General features: G+C 42.6%; 1 protein-coding gene across 7 annotated transcripts in view; it reads right to left on the bottom strand.

Annotated features, from left to right (window-relative positions):
- The window catches only part of LRRC56 (leucine rich repeat containing 56), a 95616-nt gene that overhangs the window by 12113 nt on the left and 59685 nt on the right, over nucleotides 1-23818 (bottom strand). For 6 of the 7 annotated variants that reach the window (XM_039381210.1, XM_039381211.1, XM_039381209.1 and 3 more), the window contains 9 exons: nucleotides 18101-18197; nucleotides 17510-17707; nucleotides 11910-12087; nucleotides 10099-10299; nucleotides 8996-9060; nucleotides 7750-7880; nucleotides 6807-7000; nucleotides 3684-4050; nucleotides 1664-2969 (listed from right to left, as the gene is read on the bottom strand). In XM_039381210.1, coding sequence (XP_039237144.1) covers nucleotides 2777-2969; nucleotides 3684-4050; nucleotides 6807-7000; nucleotides 7750-7880; nucleotides 8996-9060; nucleotides 10099-10299; nucleotides 11910-12087; nucleotides 17510-17707; nucleotides 18101-18197 — 1624 coding nt within the window. In that variant the 3' untranslated portion in view covers nucleotides 1664-2776. Of the gene's footprint in view, nucleotides 1-1663; nucleotides 2970-3683; nucleotides 4051-6806; nucleotides 7001-7749; nucleotides 7881-8995; nucleotides 9061-10098; nucleotides 10300-11909; nucleotides 12088-17509; nucleotides 17708-18100; nucleotides 18198-23818 lie in introns of those variants that run through there. The other variant, XM_039381212.1, reaches the window with a different exon arrangement.

Consider the following 23818-nt stretch of genomic DNA (forward strand, 5'->3'; position numbering starts at 1 on the left):
CATGTGCTGGGAACTAACCAGTCTTACTCCACTCCCTGTGCCAAAACCATATTAACAAGATGTGTGCAAGTCAGAGGCAAGTCTGGTGCCAACATGCTTCACCATCCTCTCTGTATGCCCGAAACCAGGCTCTGCCCTGCTGGGTAACACAGCTGGAGATCCACCTTGGGAAGGCAATGCCCAAAAGCTAAGCACTGTTGCTTCACTGAGCCTAAGAGCATCCTTCTCTGGCCTGTTACCCTGTGCTCTGGGTACGTGGTCAGCAGTGCAGCTCGAGACCAACCACATCTCCCAGATAAGCATGGGGTGTTGTGTCCACAAGGTCCATCTGAGCTTTTGCTTTCCTGCACTTAAACCAGAGGTTCAAATGAGGAGAGTGGCACTAAGATGCTGCCCTGCAAGAGCCCCAGGGCCCCCAGCTCCTGGCATCACTGATTTCTGCTGCAGCACAGTGCCACTAAAGCCACAGCGCTCATCTCAACTACTTCACTCCTCAGGCCTTTAAGTCTGTACACTAAATCCCCACAGTGGCACCACCAGGACACAAGAGCACATGGCATTAAGCCTGTCTTACATATCCATCCCTAGCAATATGCACCTGAGGAGGTGATGCAGTGATTATCAAGTGGAGTAGACATCTCCTGTCTCTGTGAACACAAGCCACACCATGATGCAGCATGTGATTGCCTCGGTTAGGCCACCAGTGGGGCAGAGCTGGTTAGTAAGGGGTGGGGTGGCTCTTTTGAAAGTCACACACTGCCGGCACCCCTGAGAGTTACCACTGGGGTACCTGAAGGGAAGGTAAAACAGGCAACCCTGAGTTAAGTGGTCTGGATAAAGCCCTCAGTGACTTGTATTTCCCATACCTGAGGGTTCAGCTGTTTTTTCTGACCATTTCTCCATGTCCTCTCTGCCACCTCAGAGAAGCTTCTTGCTCCATGCACACAAAGAGCCAAGCTGAGTTTGTGGTGAGAGAAGTTCATAGGTGCTTTTGAGAGACTCCAGATCTGTACCCAGAGTTTTGCATTTGCAGATGCACATGTTCAGACCTATCCATATGCCACAGTTTACATGCACAAACCCCAGTGACCCTTTCTTTTCCCCTTCACCCCTTTGAAATCAAAGATGCCAGTTGAGAAGGAGGCTCTGAATACTTGGAGAAGACAGTCCTACCCATTGCCCACTAATACAGCCCTTGATATAGAGAAGGGCCTGACTGTCACCAGTGCTGACTGACAGCGAGGCCCGCAGACTTCAAGAAGGCAGGGAGGGCACAGACAACTTCTGAAAACTGTGCTGTCACCGTCTTCTTTTGTTTACAAGGTCAGATTTTTCTTTTTGTGATGGTATGGTCAGTGACACTGGCAAAAAGTCAAATTTAGGAGGCCTATATAAGGACACAGGCACTGTTGCTGGGTGACATTTGACAGGAAATCCTGCTTGCATCCACAATATTGCACAGAATCACATCACATAATTTTTAATGATTTTTGATGGATGATTTCCACTAGGCTCATCAAAACTGGGCAAGCTAGCTTCAAACTCCAGACATTCTGTAGGAGAAAGTGGTACAAGGAGCACCATGACAAAAGAAAGTTTTAGGGCTTTGTCTATTACTCTGCTTCTCTATGTTAAGATGGCCAGCAGAAAGGAGACAAACCAATTCATCAACTCATTATGTAATTACTGTTTTATAAACTGATTTAAAAATATAATCTAACCATAGTAATTTAAACTGGAAAAAAATGTAATGATGCTTGGTTTCAGACTGCAACATCAATAAAGTTGTAAGGCACAGTCATTTGGAACAGCAACTCAGTCTGCTGTCCCACTAAAACAAATGTTTTAAATCTCACCCAAATATAAAGCAAATGCCCTATTGAAAAAACAAGAGATTATTCCCTTACTTCCCTGCCTTGTCTTTGCTGCATCATCACTTAAAATCATTCAGTTATGCTAAATTGGAAAGTCTATTTGGTCTAAAAAAGCTAGAGGTAGGATGGAGGTGAAAGGCACGTGCAGGGCATGCTCCGACACCTAGTGTCAGAGATCAACTGTGCTAAAGAAATTTTGGAATGCAATGTCTAAAGTAAGAGAAGTCCTTCCAGGTGGCTATGGAGCAAACAAACATGTTAATATTGGGATAAGCCACTTGTTCAGCATTTGCTCCCATAGCAATGCATCTAATAAGGACCTATGATGCCTCTGAATGGGGTGAGATCCTGTGGGGGCATAAGCTCTGAAACCATCCAGCCCTCCTGGGCTCTTCTTCAGGCAGTGTACCCCTCCCTTAGAACCTGCTCCAGCCAACACTTCTTCTCAAGACCTCGGTTTTGGCCCTCACATGTTAAACATCCATGACTGCAAAAGGCAGGTGGCATGGCTGCTGCCTCATCACCACCTCCAGCCCACTCCCAAACAGCAGGCTCCACGCTCTGCTTTGTTCAGTGTCCCTGCTTGACTCCCAGAGCAGGGCATGGTGTGGTGGAGAAGAAATACGATAGAATTTGTTCTGTTTTAGTGCACAAAAGTTGCAAAAATAACCATGTTTTTCTGTAATAAGAGGTTCATTAGCTCCTTGGTTGATCAGCGGTTGCTCTTTAAAGTATTTCTGGACCATCTGTATCCTGAATTGAGGCAAATCATGTCATTTGTTTGAATTGCTCTACTTGCACAGCTCTGTGTTTAGCTTGCAGAAGAAGCTGAAAGATAGCATTGATCCTTCATGACTGGTCTGTGTATATGGCTCCAACACATGCTGAAAACTGAGTATTTTCTAGGACTGAGGACTTCTGTTCTGAGATGTTGTTGTGGCAGTGGTACTGTGTGGCAGTGGCTCCAGCACAGCCCTGGCAGTCAGGGGCCAAGAAGCATGTGTTGGCCTAAACCTCTCTGAGGCTTTCGTGGATGAGCAGACAGCTGGATACTGGTGGTTGATCTCTCCAGAAGGCCTCTCATCCATGATGGGCCTGAGGAAAAGAAAGAAATGCTGTGGCAAGATTGCACTCTGGATCTGGATATCTGCATGCTCCTCACCAGCTCTGAAAACTGATCCAAAAGCTGCCAGGCCTGGGATAAGCACAAGGAACACCAGCTTCCCACATAAGGCATGTGTTCTCTGCCTGTACTGACTCCATAATGACTATGTTAACTGAAAATCAAGCTGTCATGTCACAAGTTCTCAGCTGTATTTCTTCAAAAAGCAACACGATGTTAATCTTACAGTAAGTGGGTTCAGAAATAACAATGTTTTGGTGCATGTGACACTTCTCTAATGTCTATTTTATTTTCCAGAGCTCATTCTAACGTGAATTCATGTCAGGGAAAAAAACCTAAGTGGGATGTCAGGAACTTGTCCTGGAGTTTACTCGAGGAGAGTCTTGAACAAACGACACAACAAGAGCTGTGCAACAGACAGAGCATTGGCTCTGGGTGAGGAACATGAGAATGGATCAATAAGAACACAGCAAAATTCTGGGCTATTATTCAAGAAAATACAAAATTTCTAACACATGAGAAAATGTTTCATTTAGCATTAGATGTCAGCACAAATAAAAGGAATTCTCTTTACAGAACAGGGAGTAGACCCCATAGATAACACAGAAGTCTGCTTTTTCCTGCCATGAAGTCCCTTCTGTTTTCCCCAGACACATTGCAGGCATTGCTGTCAGCAGTGCACATACCTGATCCTTGTTGATCCAACAGCTGTTGGTCCTGGAATAGGCCTTTGCTGGCTGGTGCAGCCAGCAGGCTGGTGCTGCCCTTGGGATCCAGAGGCAGACAGCATCTTGTGCAGGCTCAGGAAAGCAAGTTCTTCATCCAAAGGCTGGGTTGAATTTTCTTTATGAGCCCTTGACTGGCATCGCTGTGTACACTGCCTGTCCTCCTCTTGGCTGGGTATTTTTAGGCATCTTACCCTGTGGTTTCTTGTTTTCCAGGATCTTGCTGCAACACTCATTAAAGATGCAGGCAAAGGGCTTTTTGGAGGGGATGGAATTAAACAAGGGCTTGGGTTGGAGAACACTGCACCCTTCTGAGTCTGTGATGAACCTGAAACAGAGTGAAAAGCACAGTGACTTACCAGTTCATCTTACTCCTACACGACTAATCCAGTGAGTCGTTTTGGAGATGCTGTGTGATGGAGGTGGGTGGGCAGATGTGTCCTGGGGCACACAGTGATGCTGGCCTTGTTGAACTGATTCCTCTGATAGTCGGGGCTTGGGTTCCTTGGCAGCCTCCCTGCCAGTTCTGCTGGTGATGTGCCAAGCACCACAATCGCTCACAAGCCATGCAGAGCTCAAGAAAGACAGACCAGCTCACCTGCCCTGCTGTTCTCAGGCAGGATCACACCTGCATCATTCCTGGCCAGTGTTTGCACCGACTTGTTTCAAATACCTGAGGACTCCTTCCAGCGATCTGAAGTGCAGGGCACAGGAATAATCACACATGAGTGGATCTACTTTTTTCTATTTGGCACAGAGATCATAGAATCTCATAATTTTGAGATTAGCTTTAAAATTACAGAAAGTGCCTGACTGCCAGCGAACATACTGCACTACATGCAGGGCTACTACTTGGCTGTTCGTATTTCAGCCCATGTAATCTTCAGGTGCAGCATACAGAGAAGAAAAAACTTGTTGCTAACTTATATAACGAGCATGCATATATGCTTAAAACCATTCTATACATAGCAGGGATCTGATTGCTCTTGTCTATTGAAAGAACCAACCATTCTATATATAGCAGGGATCCAATTGCTCTTGTCTATTAAAAGAACCAACTGTACCTAAGTGCCTAATGTGCAGGGTCCAGGGCAGGAACATAATCTAAAGAATGTGTCATAAAAAACCCAGGCCCAGAAAGTTCAGCTTGGTAGCTCCTAGTTGATGGGGATGTATTTTACTAGCTAGGTAACCACATAAAGCTGGTATAAAATTTTCACTGAACAGTTTGAATCATATTACGCTTTTAAAATGTCTAAACTTCATAGGGTTTTTAAATTTGTTTTTAAGTATAGACACACTGAGAGACTGGTATGCCTGACTCAAGAGCCTGAAATAACATTCAGTGCCTTCCAAAGAGTGCAGTTTATATGGATCTGATGCTGCAAACACACTGCGTAAGAGTGGCTTTACTCAGATGACTTGTCCTTTTCTGGTCAGAAGGATTACTTCCAGCAACAAGTTCTTCTGTGACAAACTCACATTGGGTAGGACACACTTCTGCTTTTGATTTGGGATCTGGGTCATTCACCCCTGCCACCTTAGATAATAACAGATTTCAAACCACTCCATCATCTCCCAGCAGATTTGGTTACAAAATGGTCAGACCTATGCCCAACCATTCACTTTCTTAGTACTATATGGCATGACACTGGTACATTGTGAGATGTTTGTGACATTGCCTTCTCAATCTACAAAGATGATGAGACCATAATATTCAATCTAAAGAAATAACATAAAATGTAAAAAGATAACATTAAATCTAAAGAGACTATGAGATCATAATCTTAAGTCTTCTGTGGTCACTGGACAATAGGCCACTCCTTTAGATTTTTCCAAACAGCTTCTGTTGTTGTTAAGGAGATATTGTTTACATCACTGTTAATACACACAGAGGCTTTGAATAGTTTAATGATATTTCTGGTTATTTTTCCCAAATATATTGTATTTTTCCAAATTTTAATAAATCCATTTTTGCCCTTGAAAGAAATGTAAAATGAAAACTCATGTGCTTTTATTTATTGAGAAAAAAGAGTTGTTATTATTAACAATAGAAAAAGATTTAAGTTGTAATTTTGTGAGGTCCTCTATCTGTTATGTATTTGGAATAACAGTTATTAACGTTTCTGATATTCTTAAAGACAATATTCAACAAATGTTCATTCATATAAAGGCAATTTCAGAGAAGCCTTTGGCTTTGTTCCTGAGTAGAAGAGTATGTTTTGTTTTTAAACTCTTGAGACCAAGGGAAGATCTCATTACAGGTCTACAACTTCCTTGAGAGGGGAAGAGGAAGGGCAGGCACTGATCTCTTCTCTGTGGTGACCAGTGACAGGACCCGAGGGAATGGCCTGAAGTTGTGTCAGGAGAGGTTTAGGTTGGATATTAGAAAAAGGTTCTTCGTCCAAAGGGTGGTTGGGCACTGGAACAGGCTCCTCAGGGAAGTGGTCACAGCACCAAGCCTGACAGAGTTCAAGAAGTGTTTGGACAATACTCTCAGGCACCTGGTGTGACTCTTGGGAATGGCCCTGTGCAGGGCCAGGAGTTGGATTCAATGATCCTTTTGGTCCCTTCCAACTCAGCATATTCTGTGATTCTGTGATACCTTTAGTTGCATATCTTTCCAGAATTCCCAGTTGCCCAGTTAAACCTTAATCATTAGCTCAGTCATTATTTACATCAATGCCAACTGAGTTCAAATATAGCTCAGTTGGAATGACAGTATTTCAGGCTCACCCAGCACTATCATAAATTAATGACACAAAGTAAAAGACAGAGGCATGCATGTCCTTCCTCCATACTTGATGCTAAGTTAGTGTAAGATCACCTTTGATCCTCTTAATTCTGCAGATCCGTGCTGAAATATATCAGCTGATGGTCAACACAGCTGACCACCATGTCCTGCTTAAAAACTGGAATGGATTATTTAGGCTCTGGCTCTGCAATGGTATTTCCAAATTACTCCTCTAGAGCACAGAAGCCACATCTCATAAAACACTGCAGTTACCAATACACATATCTACAAACAGTAGCCTGTGTTACTAGCCTGATGCTAACCCTTCCCCAGAGGTTTTGGTCCAGTACCTGAGGAAGACTTGGAGAGACTGGAGTGGCAAGAAGAATCAAGTGAAATCCTTTCAACAAGGTCCTCATCATAGGCCTTCCTCAACTCATCTTCAGAGCTGTCAGTCAGGCTGCAGTTTTCACCCTCTTCCTCATGATTAAGAATTACCTTTGATGCTTGGCTGGCTTGTTCTTGCTGACCTGTTTGCAGGCACCTGGACAACATCAAGTATCCCATCTTTAGTTAGCCCTTTGAGTGGGTTTATGCAGCCAGTCAAGTGCAGTTGGTATGGCCACTCAGGCAAACACCTAGGCAGTAGATTTAGTTATCCACTCTTATTTCACACTTTTTGGGTGATATGAAAAATAATTCTAATTGGGTCAGCCATCTAAGATGCCTGTGTCTGATTATCTGAAAGTGTCCTAAAGTTAATCAGGAGAAGTGGGGCAGATTTAAAATACTTCCTAGTAAAGTAAGCTCAGAGAAATAAACCCATTTTTACTTCCAAAATAACCATTACCTGCCTGTGAGATGGGGGAATCTCAGCATGATGTTATTTGTCTTTCAGCCTTTCATTTGCTTAGGCCAATGTGCTGCTTGAAGAAAACCTCGACAACTTTCAGCTCTTCTACTGTCTGAAGGTAGACACCGTCAGGGCCAAGAATGGCTTACCAGTTATAAAAAGTCATTTCCCTGCTCTGTCTAAGGAAGTGAGCCCACCCTGCCTATGCTAGACTTCAGTTTGCTCTAGAGAGAGGTCAGAGCGTTTTTCTTCCTCGACCAGATGCTCGAGGCAGGAGGACAGATGGAAGGATTGCCAGCCTGTTCCAAAGCAGGGACAGGAAGGCAGGAGGCCAAGACTATCCCTCGAAACCGCCACCAGGTGGCCAAAGCGCTTATTTTATTTTTGCAGAAAATGAATGCCGACTTCATTGCACGACAGGAACTCTCCCGCGGTCTCACCTCTTCTGCTGCTCTCTCCATACTCTCAGTTCAGAGGACACATTTTCCTGGTGCACATCTTTTCCTCCTCCAGAGCCATAAACGTTTTCTGTCCTCAGACTGCTCAGTTTCAAAGGGCTCACTGCAGGTGGCTGCGAAAATGACAGAAGTTATCTTGATAACTTTGGGAACTCTCCCCAGCTCTGTTTCTAGATGTGGATTTTAGAAGGCATTAAAGTTCAGTTACCTCTGAGTTTTTAGATAATCCCTCACCATTTTCTTACCCTTCAGTTTTAACAAGTCCCACACCACAGTCACGTGCTGTTACAGCCTGAGGAACCCAGGGCAGCAGTGACAAAACTGTTGATTTACATTTCACTGGCATATAAGCCTGTAGCATCTATACCAATAAACATATTAAGACTGGTACCGCAGAAACTGCATCATTCAGTATATGACCACAGTCCCATTCCACATCCCAGTTTATAACACAGTAATTCACTCAAATGTTCAAATTTTTTTCAGAAAAGCTTCCAGCGCTCAGGCAGTGGCAGGAGAAAGACAAGAGTGGGATATATTTTTTCACGCAGTTCTTTAACATCTGTTGTCAGGCTGCTGACAGTGCAGTGTGCAGGTGTCCTGTGCACGCTGTCTCCCTGATTTAGCACAGCCTGTTTAAACCTGCACTCGTGTCTGTGCTGTGTTGAACCTCAGGGCCCACAAAGTGTGATGAGACGGGTTGCACCCCGTTACATACATGGGTGTCCTCTCACTAAGTTACTGCTGAAATGAGCAGGCTGACCCGCAGGGCTGGGCTATCACCCCACTGCCAAGAGGCACAAACTTTGGCTTTGTGTTTGTTTAGTCGATGGGAACGACCTCGCAGAATTAGCAATCTGACTATTTATGCCAACATCAAAGAACCAATGAAGTCTTTTGCTTAATAACTGTTGTAGAAATACCATCAAATTTTGTAATCCTGTCTTGCACTTTGCTCACTGCGGGATGATAAAGAAATCTGCCACCAGCAGCTGGTATGTGATTTTCACGTGTTCCTTTACAGGTGATGGTTAACTGCTGCTAGCACGTGGGCACGTCCAACATCATGGCAAGAGACCCTCTGTCCTCCTCAAGGGCAATAGTATGTTGTGGGGCTTTTGGGCAACAGAAGAGAGTGAGCTGACACAAGCCACATTGGGAGTTCAGTTTATCCCAGGATTTGTGGGGGTCACCAGGCAGGAATATGAAGTCTACAAGAGAAACATACACCTAGTTTTTGCCTCCTTTCACGAAGGGCCTTGGTGGGGTTCCCACATATAACTTGACTGAGTCCTAGGAAAGAGAGGAAAAAAGAAAACATTTTACTCCAGTGATTAACAAATGATGCAGTCTTTGAAATCAGTCAACCTTTTCCAAATGTGCCCTCAGCTGATTGACTCTGCATTGCTTCATCTCATTCATCATCCTGAGTCCCACCTATAGCAAGAACTGAGGAGGGACTGGCATTTGAGAGAAGCAGACCACAATGCCTGGAAACAAATAACATCTTCCTATCTAATCTGCACTCTGTGGGGTGGTGGAGTTGCACCATCAAGTTGCTTCCAGAAGCCAGGGAAGGATGTCTTGGGAAGTGCCAAATATTGTACCATAAAAGAACTTCCTCTCTTTCCAGCTGTCCTCAGGAGCTACTGACTTTGTAGTACTTCCAGGTGACCAGGGCAAGACGAGCAGTGGAACACCTGTGTTTTGGGCTAGTCTGTAGATCAGGTATGTGAAGCTAAGGAACTGACTCCTTTTGCTAAGGGATCAACCACAGTAAACACAAAAGAAAGTGCTCATTGACCGCAGCGATGCTGCTGCAGTATGAGACTGCAGAACAAATAGCCTGAGCACATGATCCAACGGGGAGTGAAGGAGCATCACCGCACCTTTATACAGGACTACCTTGGACCACATTCCTGTGACTGAACAGGATGTGACCAGGTGTTAGTCTGTAGCAGTTCTTAGTCCAGTGAGCCCCAGCTAGGCTGACATATTAAAGGGCTGAGCAGGACAGCTTCGATGAGGTATGAAAGGCAAATGTCAGCAAGGGAGCACCACTGCAGTATGGGGCTGTCAGGAGGGACAGCAGCATATCATGCATGGGGGTGAGGGGTGAAGAGTGGGCAAATTTCACCTTCTGCTGCAGGAGGAAATAAAGGAAAGCTTACAATAGAGCAGGTGAGTCTTTCTTGGAAGAAAACATATGCTGAACCTGATCTAGCAGTGACATGGGTGGATGGTATTCAAAGCACCCAGGCTTTCATCAGTACTAATAACATTCAGAAGGAGGTGGAGGTGTGGGAAAGAACAGGATTAAAAACACATTACCATGTGTCAAATCACTGGAGTCATCTTCTGAGAACAGCATATCAGAAACAGCAGGATCTGGAAGAGGACGGCTACCATATAAGAGGTGGGCATCGCTAGATCTCCCTACATTAGCAGACCACTGCGCATTTCCAGGTCTGGAAGCTGTTGGGGGTCTTGGGCCACATCCAGACTGCCTTGCTACTGCCCCAAGATACGGATCTAAAAGAAAGATTTCACATTTGAAGCTATAGGGCACAGAAAAATATGTAATTGCAGCTACAGGAAACATGCTGGAATGGGTCAAGCCTAGAGAAAGAGGGTTTTCTGTGCTGCACACAAGCCATTCTGTTATTTGAAGATGGCACAATGTGGGATGCCCAACCAAAGTAATATCCCTTTCCCACTCTTCTTCTGCTCTGGGCAACCAGGGACAGACTACTGGGGTCAGGAACTGCTCTGTGCTCACCATCCACCTCTGGTTGTCCCACAGGTGAATTTGGATGCATCCAGGGCTCTGCTACTTCCCCTGCCCACATGCTGAGGATAAGTGTAAGGTGCCTCTCATTTCAGTGCCTAGAGAATAATGCCTTTGTAAAGGGTTGAGCATCTACCAGCTCCACAGTGAGCCATCAGCTCCGTAATAATAGGGCCATTTCCTTAAGAGCTGAGTGTCTTTAATGTATCTCAGCCATAGCTGTTAACACAAACTCATGAAATACACAGCACGTGAAAAGTATCCAAGTCAATATTGGTATAGGAAAGAAAAAATATGGCAATGTCTGAACCTGACGAAATGAGCTCATCATTTAGAACTGACAGCAAGAAGATAAGTCTGGTTACATGAGGAAATGACATGAAATCACATTTTTGTGCTCTGTCCCTACTGTTTCTGTCAGCAAACTTTGTTAACTAGTTTTCTGAACCACAGGTGATGTTATCAAAGTAGGATGAGGGATCAGATTTTAATGGATTTTTTCTCTACCATAACTACTATTACAACTAATGATTTGGACCCATAGGGATTAAATAAATGACAAATGTATGTACTTATTCCAAAACAGATTAAATTTTTAATGGAGTACAATTGGCAGGCAAACCACAATTGAGGGGTGGGGGGCTAGGAAGCCAACTGCATTGCCCACACTAATGGGAAGCAACAGGAGCAGTTATAGGAAATACTTTGCAATATTTAATGGTATGTGGTAAAGTGCATGTAGCATGACACTTAAAGCATGGACATCTGAACTACTACCAAGGCTGTAGGTAAGGGGACAACGGATTTACTTCCAAACCATTTACTCTCTACTAATGAATGTAATGGACTCAATCACAGTGGAAGAGAAAATAGAACAGATCTCTTATGAGACCATGCAATCCTGATGGGATGTTGCTACCACTGAGGGGTGATGACCGAATTCCCTTTCCTATTATTAAATTGGAATAGGAAATACTACTACATACATGCTACATGGGAATAACTGTTCCCATGGAAAGGGATGTGAACAGCTGTTATCGAAACATTCCTTTACAAGCTTTGCTTCTTCCTATCATGCAGAATGAGCCCTAAGTACAGGCTCCCAGCTACTGCTGGATTTGCTTGACGCTCTATAAGTTTTCTGCATTTTCCTGATCTTAGGACAACTTTCATTTACATCTGCACTGTTATCTGCTGAATTAAAACTTTCTTACTTCCCAGGTGAAGAAGACAACATCCTTTGTCCCTTCACTATAATTAAATGTTGGCTTTGAAGAGGCCAGCTTGCTCTTCATCTTTCTTTCCTCATATCACATAACCTGAAAAATGAACCCCAGTAGGAAACCTGTCATACCTAACCACGAAATGTCTCCAGCTAAACCACCTTCCTTGATGGAGTCCTTGATGATTAGACGATCTTCATACATCTTCTTGGAAGGAAGGGGAACAGTCTGGCTTGCTGGTATTTTGTCCAAATACTTCAAGTGGGGAATAAGTTTTTTTACTTCTGCTCTGTAATTATAACCTGGTTCCTGAAGAAATTGAGAAAGTGGTCAGTTTAACAGCCTGTGGACTTCCACCAGGAGCACAGCACTCTTCAGTTTGTATGACTGCCATATAACTTGAAAGGTTTTCTATGAAGCAAACCTACTCATCTCATTTGACAGATACAAATACAGTCAGGAGTTTAATTTCACTGTGCTTTCTCCTCACATAATTTCTACTTGAGTTGATCATGAACATGTCCTGAGCAGTGCAAAGACCTGGCCTTCACCAAAGGCTCATTTGCTGTTTACCTACTGGTGACTTTGGCATTTGTCTTTGTTATATTATGTATAATTTGCAAAAGTATAGAAGGCCAGTGATGCCCATGGAAAGTCTGGGCACCCTCGGCATTCAGCCAGTCTGTCTCCCTGCTTTTGTGATTCTCTGGTTGTTGCATCAATACTCAGGTGATAGGAAGACTTGAAAACATATTATGAGTGTTGCCACACCAGCTGATGGGAAAAGAAAGAGCATTTTCATGGATCGTGTTTTTAGGCACAACCATAAATCATCTACAGTCAATGAACTGCACTGATTTTTTGGGGCAGTCTTCAGGGGTTTGGAGTCTGATTTTACACACTGCTAGAAGCGAAGGCTTACTTCAAACTATCTTTTTTTCTGCAAGAGGTAGCATGCCAACAGCAGGTGCACAGAAGACTAAAATGGGCTGCAGTTGGGTTTCTTTTCTGTGTGCTGGAAAAACAATATGATTGTTCCTGATGCACAAGGCCTCAGTGTGACAGCCATGGGGAAAGCACTGGTGTAGCCCCCCTCTGCGTGCATAGGTGGAGCTGACAGGTTATAAAATGATTCATGAGCTCAGAGCTGGGGGACCTCTAAGCAGCAAGGCCAATCCAGAACAATTACATCTGCGCTCAGAGCACAGTGCAAATTGGCTGTTTTGGTGGATTCCAGCAGTAGAAAGAAATCTTCTTGTCGTACCTTCACCTTCGGGAAAACTTAAAAATACCTCAGGGCTAACTGGGCTGTACTGGTCTGCAGTGGGAATATGTTTGGTTAAAGCAGTCTTGGATTACAAAAGGCAGCCAATGGTCTTGCAATCTCTTCTACTAAAAAAACTATAAAGGCAGAGTGGACTACTAGTAGCAGAATAAAAATTGACAGCTACCTACAGATCAACTGCTTAACCCAGGTAAATGTTACACTTTCGGGACATTGCATGTCATATTAGAAAACCCCACAAAGTCCTCATTCAATACAGAGTTGCCACAAACAAGTGTTTCTGTGGGACCTGACAGGCTAGATGCTCTCTCCCTTTGTACGGTGCAGCACTGACGCTGGCAGAGGGAACTCACCAAACAAAACGTGTTTGTTGTTGTTAAGAGGCAGACACTAATTTTCTCTAACTAAGCCTTTAATCCTAATTTAGAAAATGATTCAACCATTCACGGCTAAAGCCACTTTCCAGCCATGTCCTGTTGGAGAGAAGAATCATGTTACGTTCATGTTACATTACTGTAACAGAGGCTGCAGAATTTATCATCAGGGTTGCTCTTGGTTTAGATAACAGGGGAAGATGAGCTCATCTGAAAATCAAATCACAGGGAGCAAACAGGCCATCTGAAGAAAGAACAGTAAATTTAGTTGGACCATTCTGTAGATTACAAGTAAATAAGTAGGAGAGCTTATACAGAGCTGTAGCAAGGGCCAGACTTGTAGCAGAAGACTTGTAGAAGGAGCTTGAGAAATTAGAGCTAGCCATTTAGGGCACACCAAAGTAAGCTCACATCTATTCTATATTTCGAGTGGCTGAAGAAATGCAAACATCAGTTGAAACCACAAAAGCAACAAAGTCCATGGAGAAACTCTCGGCAGCCAAGGGCTGGATCTACTTTGTAACCACCTGAGGGTAAAGCAGGTTCCCAATACAGACACTGGGTGGGAGACTAGAGTGAACTCACAGTCTGTCTCTGCTACAACTCAGTGTAAAACACACAGACTCCCTCAACAAATTCTGCCTGGCATTTGAACGCAACCGTTTGCACAGAAGTAGAGACAGCCATTCTGTGTGAAGAAGAGCAGTAGAGCACACCACAACATACCACTCCTCTTTGCACTCCTGTTATGTGACAACATGCAGCAGCATCCCAAGGACTGATTTCCTCCTCTGAACAAGCCACAGGAAATCTGACATTTCTCCATTACAAGTATATTTAAGGACTGAAGATACCAAATGAAAACTACATCCTCCAAAATCATCATTTGCATTGAGCAGGAATGACAACGGAGTAGAATCAGACTTTCTGCACCATTAGGACACACTGCACTATTTCCATGGTAGGAAGCTATAATAAGGAAGTGTCAGAAGTATTTAACTTCACGGGAGTAAAAAGAATAAATAGACATGCTTTGTCCATCACTAGCAGGCAGTGCTTTCTTACTGTGGGAACATGTTTTTTTCCTCTCATGATTGCATCTTCCATAACGAAGGAATGTTGATGGAGAAATTATTCTGATTACAAGTAGTTACAAGTGTGGTCTCTTAAGTATACTTTCACCATTTCAAAAGAGAAAGGCAAGTATATAACATTTTCTCTTGAATTCCAGAGAGGAAAATTATGACAGCTAAAGAGCTGCCTTCCATGGCCCCTTTTACTGAGTGGTATGATCAAGCCAACAATTACATCTGAAAAATGCTATTAACTCATGCATCTAAAAAGTGCCAAGATTTAAAAAATACACATCTACTACATGATTGAGTTTTACTGTTAGCACCTGTTTTCAAGTCTAAGTACAGGACAAATATCAAACCTTACCTTTTAGGCAAATAAACAGCATGAGCATGATTACTTTGAAATGCATAGTGAAGCTATGGAAAATGGCACAGTGGGATCACAGTGTCAACTCCTGCTCTGATTTTTGAACCCCGCATTACCAGCTCTTTATGGTGCCATAGGGAATTGCACCATCCTCAGTGAGTGCTGTGTATTCCATGGCTCTGTCTGTGTGTGCATAGGCCTCTGACCTTCCAAAAGACCTGGATGCCAGTATGTTGGTGCACTGGCCATAAACAGTCAATGACATGCATTAGAAATTATGTGACCAAAATGAGGAACGGTCTTTTGTGGCCAAGTGTTTTAAACTCTTATTTTCCTCCAGTTCCCTGCTCAGTACATGCCAAGATGCTTTTTTTTAATAACCCAGCAATACTTTTTTATGAAGCAGGAGAAAGTGAAAGAGAATAATACAGCTCTGAGACTGTTCATGTAGAATTAGATCTCCCTTGCTGTGCTTTGCTTGTTGACTACCCTGAAACCCAAATCAGATAATGTATTACTGTGTTCTCATCTTTGTGACACAGAGGATCTCATGCCCTCAACAAAATACCTCAGCAGAAATTATTTTATCATTTCAGTACGTAAGAGGTGAACCGCTGTATTTTGTATCCTCAGCTTTTTATGAAGGTCTTTTTAATCATTTGATTTTAACATTTCAAGGGAAAGGGCAACAAGCAGTTCCTACAACATAGTTACCTCAGGCATCATTTTCTGAGGGTTCAACTTTTGAGCATGGTGGTGTTGAAGCACTTGCTTTTGGACTGAAGAATCTCCAAAGGAAATGCAAAAGCCTCAAAAAATGGATATCTAATTACAGAATCATAGAATCACAGAATGGGGGTTGGAAGAGACTTTTGGAGATCTTCTAGTTCAACCCCTCTGTTACAGCAAGTTCACCTAGAGCAGGTTTTACAGGATCATGCCCAGGTGGGTTTTGAGTATTTCCAGGGAAGGAGACTCTACAGCCCCTCTGGGCAGCCTGTTCCAGCGCTCTGTCACATTCCAAGTAAATAAGTTTTTCCTCATATTCAGATGGAACTCCCTGTGTTTCAGTTTGTGTCTGTTGCCCCTTGTCCTGTTGCTGGGCACAAGTGAAAAGAGTCTGGTCCCTTCCTCTTAACACTTGCCCTTAAGATATTTGTATGCATTGACAAGATCCCCTCTCAGTCTCCTCCAGGCTAAACAGGCCCAGCTCTCTCAGTCTTTCCTCATAAGCAAAGGGCTCCAGTCCCCTAATCATCTCCCTGGCCCTCCGCTGGACCCTCTCCAGCAGTGTCTTGTCTCTTTTGGAGCTGGGAAGCCCAGAACTGTACATAGCATCCCAGGTGAGGCCTCACCAGGGCAGCGTAGAGGGGTAGGATCACCCCCCTTGACCTGCTGGCAATGCTCTTCCTTATGCACCTAATGATACCATTGACCTTCTTGGCCACAAGGACACAGTGCTGGCTCATGGACAGCTTGTTGTTCACCAGGACCTCCAGGTCTCCTTAATCTTCTTTTTGCTACCGATGTAATTGAACAAGCCCTTCTTGTTGTCCTTGATAACCTTTGCCAGATTAAATTTCAAGTGGGACTTAGCCTTCTTCATCACATTCCTGTATACTATATTCCTATATAGTTGAAATACTATCTTTCTGTATTCCTTACAAGTGGCCTGTATTTTCCACATTCCATAAACTTCCTTCTTCCTTTTGAGTTTTGCCAGATGCTCCATACTCATCCATTCAGGTCTCCTGCCCCTTTGCTTGATTTCTTACTCATAGGGATCCACCAATCTTGAGCTTAGAGGAAGTGAAGCTTGATTATTAACCAGCTCTCTTGAACCCCTCTATCTTCTAGATCCTTAACCCATGAGATTCTTCCTAATAAGTCCTTGAGGGGGCCAAAGTTAGCTCTCCTGAAGTCAAGGGCTGTAATCCTATTCATTGCCCAGCTTCCTCCACTCAGGATCCTGTACTCCATCATCTCATGGTCACTGCAGCCAAGGCTGTCCCCAACCTTTGTACCCCCAAACCACTCTTTCCTTGTTTATCAGTACAAGGTTGAGCTGCACACCCCTCCTCGCTGGCTCTTCCACTACCTGTGTCAAAAGGTTGTCATTAGTGCTCTGCAGGAACCTCCTGGACCGTGTGTGCTCAACTGTGTTGTCTTTCCAGCAGAGATCAGGGTGAATTGAAACCTTGTGATTGGGCACATCTTGTCAGAAAAATATTGACTACTTTCTAACCTGCTGCAAGATCCCTACAGTTCAGAAGGATCCGCACAGCTGGGGTCCAAGCTCATCCTTTAAGATGCCTATTTGCACTGCAAGCAGTGAGAAGACAGATGTGAACAGCTTATTCCTAGTTTAGTCCTGTTCTCACAGGTAAGAAGGAACACATTGCTAGGAAACAGGCCTGAGTCTTTACTAGCACTCTTGTATTTAATTTGTGGTCATCTTGGACATCACGCCCATGAGACCACAAAATCAGAAACGAAAGGTGAGAAATACATCCCATGCCATTACTTAGAATGATACAATAAAAAGATGCAGAAATGTTTTTCATTTCCAACTCAAAGTTAAAAAGCACTGACAAAAAATTAACACACTATGTGCAAACCAAGTCCTCACCTCTGCAGATTCTGCATTTGGCTTCAGGCAAATAAGGTTGCCCTCCACTGTCAGGTGGCTTAGCTTGCAACAAAGTCTCAAGTACTGCATCTGGTCGATGTCCTCAATATTGTTCCCTTCCAGGTCCAAAACCTCGAGGTGATCTAGCCAGGTCAGCTGGCTCAGCTCAGAGATATTGTTATAGGCTATGTAGAGTTCCTCAGCAGAAGTAAAGAGAATAAATATGTAAACCACAGGCTTGCACAAGTAACACTCAAGCTTTGCAAACTGTTTTCTAATACTTGAAATACGAGATTTTACAGGATGAAATTAGCAAGGAAGTGAACATTTTTCAAGCGTGGCTGTTGTCACCCTAAACAACTGGGGCTAATATGGCAACAAACACTATGTTTTATGCGTATTCAGGATCAAACCAGACTGTTACACCTCATTTAAAAAAAGCTATATTGTAGCATCTTTTAAACATGCAATTCAAAGCATCAGACCAAAGCCATTTATGAAAACAAAGGGTGAGAACAAACACTACGAGCAAAGAGTATCAACTGAAGATAGTTCTGAGATTGTCATTTGGCAGGACACGTGTATACTTACTTTTAGAGAGCTGCAGGAAGAGATCCCATCTAAATCTGAGAGCCCACAGCAAGCCATCCACAGGACATAGAGGTGAGACAATGAAGTTCCAAGATCCCTGATAAAAAAAATAAAAATAAAATCAAGCTCTATTTGAATGGATGAAGAAAGTCAAGACTTCCTTTCTTTTTACTAAGACTAGACCACTGCTACATACTTCAAATCTCACACTGTTTACAAGAAATGTCATTAAAAATGTTCACCTTCAAAAGTAGGGAATAAAATTATACCCCTCTACTCCTTTCTCTCTTAGACATCTTTGTCTAAGACATGACAATATGTCACCCTAGTTCAGTTTGATTAAGATTATTCCAAGCACTATGTTATGGTAATTCTGCCATAAATCATTGGCAGTTGCTAAAGATTAAGTGAGGTTTTCTTACGCTGGCATCATTTGATCTACACACAGAACACATATGAACATATCTGAGCTGACTGCAGAGTCATCTCACTTTATCCTTTTACGGAGTCTCCTTTCTTCTGTTTTTGCAATTGAAAGGAATAGCATTCTTGCCAAATAACATTTTGAATTAGCAGAAAATTATAATCCTTTCCTTCCTATTTTCCCACTCCGTAGATGTAGCAAAATATAAATAAGGGATCATTTACATGAAATCTAGACTTTCTGGCCCTAACCCAGGAAACCACACGCTTAACTCCATGTATATGTAATATTCCACTACATTGCAATGGTGCACAATACAAAGATAATGCAAAAAAGGTGGCAAATCAAACTGGGGCCTTAATCAGCTTCCATGTTTAGTAACATTAAGCTGCATAAAGCCCCTACTCTAACATAAACAAAATATAACACTTTATCAAATCCCAAACCAACTAAAAGCCCAGAATTCTCTACTGTAGTCATGATATCAGGCTATCTGAACTAAACAGCAGGGAACAAAATATGAGGACAGTTTATCAGAGGAAGTAGAAACTAGCATGGAGTTCAGAGAACCACAGCAATGGCTGAGGTTGGAAGGGACCCCGAGAGGTCATCTTCTCCAACATCCATGCTCAAGGGGGGACTAGTTGCTTAGGTCCACATCCAAACAGTCAAATAGTTCTTAGATGGAGATTCTTGGACTTCAGAATTGTGGGTTAACTATATTTTATAATATCTATTCCTATAATATCCATTAAATTTTCTAGGAAAAATTTAAGAAGATATATGCCGTGGGGTCCCTTCTGATCTTGGAATAAAGATATACAGTTCATATACTCATGTCTTCTCTTTATAGATGACAGAGAACAAGAGCAGCTTTGCATTGCTCTCTGAGAATATCACACAGCTTTGATACAGTTCTGCAGCAGAAAACTTGTAGGTAAACTGCCTGCTTCAGGGATACTGTGCACTCAGCCAGTTCAAGAGATCAGGAAGGAGTGCTTTAACCAGTGGAGATAGATGTATACTTGTCTGTGGCTTTTGTTGTTTCTCCACTACCTGAATACTTGGGAAGGGTCATGTCAGGAGAAAGGAGACCGCATAAGGCTGAATGGAGGATGGATGCATGGAAAAATATCCCCAGATGCCTCTCTCCTGTGATGTACCAAAACTGGGGATTTTCATCCCTCTGCCTTCTAGGGACTGGTATGTCCATGGACATCATTCAGATCTATCTCACTTCATTCATCCTCTATCACTGCAGGGGCCGCAGGCATTGGGTGCCTCTAATTATCCCTTCCTTGAATACTGCCAATTTAAGTAAGCTCACAATGGATACACCATACAATGTGTTTATGCAACATTTTATAATTTTTTAAGTGCAAACAGTGCAGCTTAATTAATGGCCAGAACAAGGCAAAACCCAAAAATCTCAGTCATACAACACATCTCTTTCTGTCTAAGGCTACTCCTCCTTACAGGAAAAAATTCCCAACTGACATAAACCACAATTTCTCCACTGAATTCTGTGCATCCAGGCAGCTTGCCTATACTGACACAGGATGAAGAAAGCCCCCCATGCACAGAAACTCCTTTCATGTATAAATTATATGATTCCTTCTGCAAACTTTAACTTTTCCCTTAGCTATATGGCAACAGGGAACACTTGCCACGGTGTCACTGTTTCTGTGACCAGATAAACCCCTAAAAAGATTTCTTTCCAAGTCCTAATTCATATTTGCCTGACCCGAAGGATCGTAATGTCCCTGTATCTCATCACATCCCTGGCCTCACATAAGATCTTCCAGGGACTGTTTACATTGTGTATATTTTATAAATAAAACAAAAAGGGATTCTAAGGCTTCCTTAAGGAACAGATGCCTCCCAAAGTAATATTTACAGAAAATTTATTATTAGATTTGCAAGCTGCATGCCTATAATAAGAAAGAAATTAAATTACACAAACAGAACCTACCATCAAGCAAGGACAACACATCCATAAACACAAATATGGCATTAAGAATAATATGAAGGGATTACATTGCTCATTTCATGACCCACTTCAAGCACTGAGGAGATTTTCAAATTTCAGGCTAATTTTGGTGCAGAATTTTCTTTTCTGTAAACCACTGAACATACGTAAAAGGAGGTAGTCACTCTCATTTTTGTGTCATTGAAACAATGCTTTTGATAGATGCTTTGTTTATTAGGCCAGCAAAACTGAAGACAATCCTAACCTGATTACTTGACATATGGCATGGTAAGACATGGTTAGTGGATTTTATTTTCATATTTTCTTTGCCTTGAATTTTCTAACTGAAGGCTTTTTGCCACAGAAGGAGATTGCAGTAATATGTTTGTTCCTAATGTTTCTCCGTCAATAAAAAGAATGCCAAAGTAGAGTAAAGAATTAATTCCCACTCAGTTTTTACACAAGGCCCCCAAGAACAAACAGTTATCCCCCTCTAGTCCTAAAACCTTCATGCATTTGTAGGAGTCCCCTGCTTTGACTCAGAACTCAAAGACTTCCAGAGTTAAATCATATTTGCCTCTGTGTGTCACAGTTTTCAGTTCCAGTGCCAACTATGGCTAAACCCAGTGGTCACAAATGGGGCCAGTCCCTACTCCCACTCTCTGCTACATCACACAGAGCACAAATTAGCTATGAATTATAAGCTAACAAGTCTTTAAGTGTTTTCCTGCTGTGGACACCATCAGAAGAAGACACTAACTGAAATGACTTCGAAAACCTACTTACCTTACTCTTAACAATTTATGCTGCCAAGTGTTTAGTCTCAAACCCATTCCAGTTTCATTCATGAGTTGCAGCCTGACTCTCCTACAGCTAACTGGTGCAAGCCAGGAGTAGCACATTTAAGGCTGATACTAATCAAAGTTTAGTATCAAAGATTAGTATCTGTATTCCAGACAAAGGAATTAGGTTGTATAACCCATATTCTGGGTACTTGCGAAAGGAAGAACTACTGCATGTTTGCAATGCAACTCAGTGTTTGATAGCAGGGTCTTTGTTATTATAAAAATGCATAAACAGATACTGCAGAAAAGAAAAAAACATGGAAGCTGATGTGAAGTGGTTTCTTGTGAGGCTGAAGTTGGCCGTCTCAAAGCTCATCTTCAACTCATGAAACAAAATACTAAGAAAGCATGAATTTTGTTGCAATGTTTGGTATCATTCGGTCTAATTTTGCTCTCTATTTAAGGAAATGGAATTAGCAAGCCAAGGTGTCTTCTCTCCTGCCCCTCAAGAACAACATTCCAGCTCTTATGAAGAGCAAATGACTGCTTTCTCTCCTTCCTTGCTAACATTGTGAGAAGAGGCAAAAGGACTTCTTCCTTTGTCCAGGCCTGACTGCAGAACTAAATTCCTCTCGCTGACACTGGGGTCATGGAGCTGCTAAAGGAGCCTAAATTCTGGATCGTGCAGTCATATTTTGGCCCTGCAGATCTTTATTCCTGCATCCGTAATGAGTCATCCCCAGTCAGAGATGTTATCACATATAAGTACATCTGCAAATATTTTATTCAGTAACTAACAAACTAATCTTTTGGAAGCTGCATGACTCACACTGCAGCATCAGAGAAAATTCCCTTGTTAATTACTACAGAGATAATTGCCCTCAAGAGCAGGGCTGCTGTAAGGTGAAATGGCCACATAAAGCAAGCTGCTCCTGACAACCGCGTGCACCTGCATTTCTGAAAATTCTTCTGAAATATTTTGGCTGGTGAGAAGATAACTTAAGAGCTTCCAAGAGATGGGAGTGTCTCCTCTGGGACCAACTCTACTGCTGGCACATCCACCTTGGAGGCGGTAAGAGCAAAGTGAAGAGTTGTGTGAGCATGGGTGACCACCATGGGAGTGCAACTGTACACACAGGCATGTTTTCATTTATTTTAAGTGCAGAGGGTGAGATCAACCCAAACTGGGGAGATGCATCTCATGACCTTTTAACAAGAAATTGAATGAATGGGAATCTGCACTCTAATAATGACCTACTAGGGTAAACTATTTGAATATAATAATAAACTCTTAATAACAATTTATCAATGTAGTAAAGAGAGAAAATCCTCTATAATTATACACGTCGTGTAACAAAACAGGCCCCCCCCAAATAATCATTGGCTGAGACTGAAATTAATGAGACACATCAGAGACCAGGGATCTCCTGTATTAGGCATGATATAAATGTATAGAAAATTACGGCATCTATTCCAAAAACAGGGTAGAGAGTATGATTGAAAAGTTTGATAGCTGAAAGAAAAAATATGAAACATTGTACAAAGCTGGTGGTAATGGGTCATATGACACAGCACAGGAGTGCTCCAGTGATGTGCAAACAACAAAGAACATACAGAAGGAACTAGAGGATGCTGTAGAGGAAACATAGCTCCCATTAATATACACATTAGGTAATCCAATTCCAGTGAACAAATGTCCTGTACCAAGTGACATGGAAGCTGGGAACTTTACAAGAAGGGCAAAGAATTAATAAGCAAAGCCATTATATATCCTGCTCACCTCTGCTATGGTTTATTCAAGTCAGGTTTGAGGCAGAGAGATGGAGCATGGGGTGGGAATGTGTATGTCATATGTGTGGTTGTGATAAACAGAGAATTACAGCTCCTGAAGTTGCCAAACCAGAGCACACTCCACACACGCTACTCCACACACACTCCCACATGACTGCCTGCAGAAAATGCACTGAATACTAGATCATGTTTTTAGTATCAAAAAGTGCCAAGGAATCAACATAGACTTTAACCTTTAACCCACAAATTTGCATTTATAATTGATTTTGAGAAAATAATATTAATAAACTGAAGGATTTGAAACTTGGGTTCCAACTATCTCCAGATACTGCTGCAGGGATGGGAACTCATCAGACAGCTCTGCATTTCTGTATGGGTCTTGGCAACACCCTCCCCATTGTGCACAACCATTTAGGATTTTTCCCACAAAATCTGATGCTCCCATCTTGTCATCACTCCCTCAGACTAGGGAGAGAGCAGAGAGGCAATGAACAGTTTGGCTTACAACACCTAATAACAAGTTTGAGAAATAATGTGTTCTTCCATTAATCCAACATCTCTGTTCTTCAGGGATTGATTTTCTCCAGCCAAAACTTTACTGGATGAAGACCAGATCCGAAGAGCCAAATCCTGCTCTTGGTTTCACCACAATAAATCTTGAATAGCTCCACTGAGCCCAAGCTACCCAGTAAACACAACAGCACAACCCTGAACACATTCATCACCTTGAAAACCACAGTTTCTTCTGG

The sequence above is a fragment of the Pipra filicauda genome, unplaced genomic scaffold (genome assembly GCF_003945595.2).
Source record: "Pipra filicauda isolate LSUMZ 115617 unplaced genomic scaffold, ASM394559v2 scaffold217_size2002032_pilon, whole genome shotgun sequence".
NCBI classification, from domain to species: Eukaryota; Metazoa; Chordata; class Aves; order Passeriformes; family Pipridae; genus Pipra; species Pipra filicauda.